The following is an 8,399-nucleotide window of genomic DNA, read 5'->3' as shown; positions in this document are numbered from 1 at the left end:
GTTAGATCTTAACTCAGCCAAAATTACATTCAATTACTGGAAGTATCACAACTACATGGTAAACTAGTCAGCCTTCAAAGCTGCCTTTTTCAAAAACCTGTGACGTTTCTTGAGGTTTTGGGGGGGTAGAAAGAAGATTTGAGTGAGATCAAGTATCAAGAATAACTTGATTTAAAGCTGTAGTTGCTAACTTTTATAAAAAAAAAATGACCTTCTGAATCTGTCACCTACTGCTTTATAGCATTTTTAATGGCATGACTGCACATAAAAACAACCAATCAGAGCCGAGGAGTCTCTACGCAGCAGCTGTAAATCATGTCAATCACCGCTGCGGTCAAACTGTTAAACTAGGCTGCGCTTATCAAATATGAGAGACATGATTTTTTTTAATAGATGCACTACTGCATGGATGTAGTTACAGTTTCAGCAAGTATGACAAAAATGTATTTTTCTAAAAATTACCAATTGTATCTTTGAGGCAGATTATTCACATCTACTGAAATAATGTCACTAGACTCAAGATATTAAAATGTGTTCTGATTTATTTGAAATAAATGAAATGTTGGCAGCTTTTTTTGAAGACTTTGAGTTTGTGGGCAGATAAAACAAATCCTTGACAAGTGTACAGTTGAAAATACAGTTGTCATACAAAGATAAAAACAACCACAAAGCACTGCATACTCTGGTGGAGCAGTGAAATCAACACCACCACACATTCCATTAGATTTAATAAGGTCTTTAACCACACCACGAGTGAATATCAGCATCATTAAATTAGAGCAATCAGATATTTATACATCATTCAAGATATTATGGCTTTGTTAACTTCATGTATTTGTCTTCCCCTCAAATCCACGCACAATCCCTGGGTTAGCTTTTATGACTCAAGTTGGAAATAGGAGCCCAATAGTCCAGAAACAGCTGTCCAGTCTACTTCCAGGAGCCAGTCTTGCCCTTGGCGCCGCGGGGGGTCTTGGATGCTTTGGAGCCCCTCTGGTGGTCGCTGACTCTGTTCCTGAGCACGTGGATGTCGTACTTCTGCCTCTTGAGCTTCTCAGCCAGCTCAAACTTCTCGGCGTGCAGCTGGTGGAGCCACTGCCACAGGTCCTGCGCCTTCTCCGCCAGCTTCTCCTGGTTCAGGTGGTCGATGTTGAGCGGCTTCCGGCGCTCCATCAGGGCCTTCTTCTTCTCCTCCCGTGCCGTCAGCTTCTTGCCCTTCTTCTGGTCCACCTTCTGCAGGTAGCCCCCAAAGGATTTGTTGGTGAATATCTTCTTCTTCTTCGCCTCTTCATCAGCACGCAGTTTGGCTGCCTCTTCCTCGCGCCTCGCCCTCTCCTCAGCCAGACGTGCTTGGCGTTCGCGCTCCTGCTCCGTGCGGACACGCTGTTGTTCTGCTCTGTCGGCCCGACGGCGTTCTATACGGTTACGCAGTGCAACCAGCTCTTCCTCTTCTTTCTGGCGGGTGGAGAAGTGCGACTCGATCAGGGTCTGGAGGTCGTTGAAATCCTTTTCTAACCTCTTGCGGTGCAGATCATCAAAATCCACCTTTTCACCATCAGGGAGTTTTGGAGGAGCAATATTTGGCACATAAGTTGACTTAGGCCGCCATTTGGAGTCCTCCTCCTGCTCATTCTCCTCTGCATGCTTGTCTTTTTTATCTGCTTCATCCTCCTGCTCCTCTTCTTCAAATTCCTCCTCCACGTACTCCTCCACAATTTCCTCAGTGTCTGACATGATGGTACCTCGGAGGCTTTCTAGGGAAGAGATGATAAACACCAAGACCAGCTGGTGTCTCACGCTCAAGAGATGACTGGAGTTATCTGATGTGCAGCTTGGGGGTTTTTATGGGTTTGCCTTCACCATGTGACCACAGGCTGCCCAGAGTCTCCAGAGTGTGGGTCAGCAGCAGGGCAGATTTTGAGACAGATGGAATAGTCTATTTTCTCCTCACCAAACTTTGTCAGCCGCACACCCCCACTTATCCCCTGTAGGTCCCCCCCTGCTCTCAGCTCTAATCCTGCAGCGCCTCCTCATTCCTTTGTAAGGACAAGATGAGAGACTATTTCAGAGACGCAACAGATGCGCACACACACTTGTGCTGTCCAGGCCCACAAAACAACACGGAGTATGGTCCAGAACAAATAACATCCATACTTTTAAAGCCACTGGCGCAGACAGACAGAGATGTGGAAGCAGAAATATAGTGGATAAATAGAGAAAGCTCCCTGTCACCATACGGATCATCCAGTCAGTGGTTATGTCACAACATCCACAAGTTGGGGAACTCGCTAATCCACTGTGATAGTTTAAAAGCCACTGTGGTGTTTAAGAAGTTCCATTAACAAAGCACGATTGCAATCTCTTAAATACATCAGTGCCAGTGAGGGTTTTAATGACGGGAAGTTACAGCTGTCACACTTTCCAAAATGAGCCACTAGCTTGAATAGCATGCACCCTGTAGCATTAACAACCTAACAATTTCGAGTGAGTTAAAAACACTGTAAAGAATTTCTGTCAGTGTATACTCTGATAAAGTACCCCATTATTCTGAAACTGCCTTTAACATGGGCATCTCTCCCCCTCTCTTTTAATATTGAGCCTGACTTTATGCTCATCTCTCATTTCTGTACTACTCAGGAGTGGGGAATGGGGAGGATTGTGATTGGATGTCATGATTTGTTCCCCGCCATATGCTTTCTTTAGTTTAATACCTACTGTGAATATACATTGTGTAAACCTGTTAAAATTAAATGCAGGCTGTATTAATGCTTGTTATGTCATGCATTTGCTGGTGTGTGTGTACCTGTTTGTCCACAGCTAATACCTCAAACTACTGGACCTGTCAGCCTAATATTCTATGTGCACATGCATGACTGTATGCTCAAAGACCTCTTGGGGTTGCAGTAATTCACAATTGTTGAAAAACCTGTTTTATTGACTGTTTTATATCGTCATTGACTGACTCCTTAAGGCAATAAATTGACCCTTTGCTAAGTCCCGCCCCACGAATGCAGACTGGCCAATCATAACATAGCATCAGCCAGCTCAGACCAGGGTCCGACAACAAGAGCTTTGCTCCATTGACTCACATTAAATTGATTTCCTTCTTTTTCAAGCTGGTTTTGAGGATCTCAAGCTAAACATGTACATGTGTAATAATGATACTCGTTACCTGAAGAGGCTGGAAAAAGATTTACGTTTCTTCCCTGTTCCAAAACCAAAATCAGACCCTGCTTTGTCATGTGCTGGCAGCCCAGATGGGGGTGAAGCCAAACACCATTCATCCGCACACACTGTGATGCCACACAGCTGGTTCAGTATCAGCAAAGTTTCCCTTTATATTCATTGTCTTGTGTGGTGATCAGCAGTGATGTGGTGGTTCACTTTTACACTGTGATCTGTAGCCTATAGTTCGGCTTTAGCTTCTAACTATCTTTGTCTTTTTAACCTGTTGTTGCTGCTGAGTCAGTTTGACATCCTGGATATATCCTTCAAACACAGACTGTAGACCCCTCTGTCTGCTTCTCTCTGGAGTCACTCTTTCATTTCTCCAAAAATATGATGGTATTGCTTTGGTGAGTGCAGTTAGTTACAGGGTGGACTCCATGCGACAACTTGTCGAACCATCGCAAAAGGATGGGACTTAGTGAAAGGTCAACTGTGTTTACTGTTGTTATTTCCTGCTTTGTTGTGCTGTAGCCTACAGACAAACTTAATGCCAAATAAAAGTCCTGTTACAGTTTATAAATGACATAAATTAAAGGTTTCTGGCTTTGTGACATCATCTTTATTACAGCAGGTAGTCAGTGCATTTTAAATATTTGGTATTTGTATACCAACAGTTATTTCTGTAAAGAAAAACAGACACAACAAAAGACCCTCAATAAGAACAATGACGTGCAAGATGAGCTTTACTGCCCCAGCCACGTCTCCACTTTGGAATGTAATTAAAACATTCTTGCTATTGGAGGCTCTGTGCTTTCAGCGCTGTGTGGATTAAAGTGTAATTGCTCCCACACTGCAACACTTAAATGCTGATGTCAAGAATTTATGTTTCCAAGTCTTGAGTTATCAGCGGAGAGGGACACTCACGCAGTTTGTGGAGGATGAGGTAACTGACAGGGAGAGACAGGTGCTCCGTTGCGTCTGAGAATCCCAATTAAACTGTTACATGCGCCTCCTTAGGATAAATCTCCTGACGTTATGCTGCTGTACATGTATGTGGCAGATAACACATTATCTCCAGGGGGTTGCATTTCAGTCTTAATATAAGGTCTTGTGGAGCTGTGGCCTCAGAGGACCAAAAAACAAATCTTAATGCCAAAGTGTGCCGTGTCTGTCTCATCCCCGAGCAGACTGAGCGCCACTAAAACATGCCTGTGCACAACATGAGGACAGCAGGTGGTTCCAGTATAATCAAGGCACACTTGGTTTCTGGTGGCAAGGGACAACTGTGTCTATCAGCGAAGAAAGGCAACAAATGACTGGAGCTTTAAATAGCCGCACCCTTTGTTGTTTAACTCAATTCAAAATGAACAAACAGAGTGATGCACTAAACCTCCTGCATGTTCAAACTCTGCAACTGGTATGCCATCAAACTGAATTTAAAAAGCTTGAAATTATGTTGTGTAATATAAATAATGAAGCATAAAGCAGTCGTGTGTCACATACTTAGCAAACCAGTACATCTCTCTAAGTTTGAGTCAGTAAATAAACCGTTTTTAGACAGGAGAAGTCTGTGCAGTTCATGGAAACAAGCAGTTATACTTCAGCAGGCAGCACTAAGTGAACAGTGACCTCAGCTGGTTAAAATTGCACACTACAGTCAAGTGTGTCTCAGTACTTTTCTCCATTCATTCATTCATTCATCTTCTAACTGCTTCATCCTCTTGAGGGTTGCGGGGGGGGGGGCTGGAGCCTATCCCAGCTGACATTGGGCGAGAGGAAGGGTACACCCTGGACAGGTCGCCAGACTATCGCAGGGCTGACACATAGAGACAGACAACCATTCACACCTACAGACAATTTAGAGTTATCAATTAACCTAGTCCCCAATCTGCATGTCTTTGGACTGTGGGAGGAAGCCGGAGTGCCCGGAGAGAACCAGCGGAGAGGGACACTCACGCATAAATTCTTGACATCAGAACATGCAAACTCCACACAGAAGGGCTCTCACGCCCGGGATCGAACCAGCAAGCCTCTTGCTGTGAGGCAAGAGTGCTAATCACCACACCACCGTGCCGCCCGTACTTTTCTCCAGTTAACAGTAAATACTGTCTATCACCATTCCTGCAAGATTGAAGACCCTCATCGTCCATGCTATTCATTATTAATGTGCCTGTTTTGTCATAGACTCAGTCACAAAAAATATTTTAAGGCTCATGACCTCACACAGCTGACTTATTTGGTTTCATTACGGACCTATGCTCTACGAAAGGAATAAAACCTACACGATAAAATACAAATAAAAATAAAGGTAGAAATAAAATCTATGTTCACTCACCCATCAAATCACATGCAACCTTATATTCGATTGTAACAGCAAGCAGTGAATTTGCAGCTTTATCTCCAGTAGCTCACATTGACTTCTCTGTCCAACTAAAATAAAAACATTAATTTAGACGGTTGAACTACTTCATTTGTTATTGCACTGACTTCAACCTTTGTGTTGCATGTTTAGGGTCCCACAGACCCCACTGTTGTATGTGTAAAACAACATTTGGCTTGTACATTTTTTCCTTTAAATACATTTTTTTGTTTATTAAAATGGTAACCCTTCCCTTTGCCACAAACTGGGCTTGCACTTTATTACATTTATTGAAGTATGATTTATTTCAGGACTATTGTATTAGACTGCATTCATTCTAGATAGGTGAAAGTTACCTATACTGGCAACTGAGGTCCTTTTGTTTGCCAAAAAAAGAGATTAAAGTCCCATTTTCTGTCGTGAACCTTGAAACCTTGAAACCTTGAACATGTCGGCAGTTAATAAAGGGAGCGTTTCTATGGTCCCATCCTATTTCCCCCATCTCATATCCTCCTATTTTATGTTCTCACCAATGTTTATGTCCATGGACCATGCTTGTATGTTCAATGAAACTTATGTTTCCATGGTCAATATGTTGAAATCACTCATCAGTCTATAGCTTATAGTCTGCTGATGTTACACTCCTTGATTCTAGGACCCTCAGATTTGGGGGAAGTTGAACCTTTTTTGGCTTCTAAAGGAGGATATAATTAGTTTGAGAACCAATGGTTTACATCAAATGATGCATATAAACACTCATAAATCTTTTTAATTACTAGGAAAACAGGTGTAAAGTGTGTCTTATGTGTTATAGGCCTATTTTAGGGGCTTGTGAAGCTGTTGAACATAGGACAGTGGAAACGTAGGGAGTACCCCATTTTTTAACATGCCAGCGGGTCATAATCATGTTTATAAGCAGTTCTCGTTAAATTACAAAAGGCCAAGTATTGAGGTTATAAAAAAATAATGTTAAGTATATTCTGGGCTATTAAAAGGCCAAAGGAATCCAAAACCCCAAACACAACATGCTAATGGATAGGCCAACATTTAAGCTAATTGACTAGCTAAGCACCACGCTGGATTTTCTTTTTAGCTAATTTGTTCATTCCAGCCTCTAAGCCACACTGTGTTTATGTTACTATCTAGCATTTAGTTTAAGCTAGACTGTTAATGATTGTAAGGTTATTCATTCATGTCGTCTCAACTGCAGTGTTGCTAATGTAAACTATACAGTAAGTGCTAATGCTAACTATTTAGTCAAGTTGTGTATCCGGGAGTGTGCCTATGTTCCCACAGCCCTATGTTCCCACAGCTCTATGTTCCCACATTTCCTTTATCATAAATTTGTATCAGATTTTTATCTCCCTTTCTCCCAATTTGGTAGCCAATTACACCCAACCTATTATCCCCCTTAACCCTAACCCTTGAGGGAGAATAGGGCTTAAATTGAAGGAAAATGTAGGAACACAAGACCAAATTTTGAAAATGTACTAGAAATGTGGGAACATAGGGTTTACTTTTGAGAAAAATCTTAGAAATATGGGAACTGTGGGAACATAGGGCTGTTGGAACACAGGGCATAATTTTCAGTGGAAAAAAAAAAATCTTAGAAATGTGGGAACTGTGGGAACATAGGGCTGTGGGACCATTGGGCTGTGGGAACATAGGGCTGACCCCATGTATCCTTGCATGGGGAGTGTGCATATGTTCCCACAGCTCTATGTTCCCACATTTCCTTTTTCATAAATTTGTATATGTATATGTATTCCTTTTTCATAAATTTGTAGGGCTGTGGGACCACTGGGCTGTGGGAACATAGGGCTGACCCCCTGACATGCTAGCTTGTGTTAGCTTACAGTTTAGCTTCGACACACAACCGGAAGAGGATTCTAACGGACAGAAACTCATAATTAACAATAAAGCTCTAACATTTCTGGCTTGAAAGACATTATTACATCAGTATAGGTGTAGTGTATATTCTCAATTTATTAAAGTTGGTGTCAGAGGTCTGTTGAACAAGACACTTAACTGCTAAAGTGTGCTAAATTCAGTCAAACTGCGTCCTTACATGCTAGCTTGTGTTAGCTTACAGTTTAGCTTCAACACACAACTGGAAGAGGATTAAAACGGACACAAATTCATAACTAATACAGTTCTTACATTTTTGGCTTGTAAAGGCAATATTATATCAATATATGTTATATTCCACATTTATTAACGTTGGTGTCAGGGTTTGGTCGGACAATAAACTTAAAGGCTAAAGTTTGGTGAATTCAGTCAAACTCTGTATCCTTACATGCTAGCCTGTGTTAGCTTACAGTTTAGCTTCAACACAGCAGGAAGAGGATTAAAACGGACATAAACAAAGAGAATAAAGCTCTTAGGTTACATTTTTGGCTTGTAAAAGGCAATATTACATCAATATTCATTTATTTTATATTCCACATTTATTAAAGTTGGCGTCAGGGGTCGGGCGGACAATAAACTTAACGGCTAAAGTTAGGTAACTTCAGTCAAACTGTGTATCCTTACATGCTAGCTTGTGTTAGCTTACAGTTTAGCTTCGACACATAACCGGAAGAGGATTGAAAAGGACTGGAACGCATTACTAGTAATATAGCTCTTTTGTTTGGGGGTTTAACAGGCAATATTACATCAAATACGTATATTCTTTATTCCAAATTTATTAAAGCTGGTGCCAGGTTTGGGTCGGGCAATAAACTTAACGGCTAAAGTAAGGTAAATTCAAATTGTGGATCTTGCATGTTAAGCTAGCTTGTGTTATCTTACAGTTTAGCTTTATTTTACAGCCTGAAGACTGAAAAGGACAGAAACTCATAACTAGCGATGTAGCTTTTATATTTTGGGCATG

The 8,399-nt window shown here is 41.6% G+C and overlaps 1 protein-coding gene across 1 annotated transcript; it reads right to left on the bottom strand.

Moving 5' to 3' along the window:
• Window positions 1–515: 515 nt before the first annotated feature.
• Window positions 516–1,980, bottom strand: tnnt2c (troponin T2c, cardiac). The gene has a single exon (XM_049566909.1). It carries the CDS (start codon window positions 1,732–1,734, stop codon window positions 931–933), a length of 804 nt encoding a protein of 267 aa, XP_049422866.1. The 5' UTR covers window positions 1,735–1,980; the 3' UTR covers window positions 516–930.
• Window positions 1,981–8,399: the final 6,419 nt, after the last annotated feature.

The sequence above is a fragment of the Epinephelus fuscoguttatus genome, linkage group LG22, assembly GCF_011397635.1.
Source record: "Epinephelus fuscoguttatus linkage group LG22, E.fuscoguttatus.final_Chr_v1".
NCBI lineage: Eukaryota > Metazoa > Chordata > Actinopteri > Perciformes > Serranidae > Epinephelus > Epinephelus fuscoguttatus.
This window is presented reverse-complemented; position numbering and strand designations above follow the sequence as displayed.

Bases quoted from the DNA above. Each gene is read 5' to 3' on its own strand.
- tnnt2c (XM_049566909.1), bottom strand. From the start codon at position 1,734: ATGTCAGACACTGAGGAAATTGTGGAGGAGTACGTGGAGGAGGAATTT.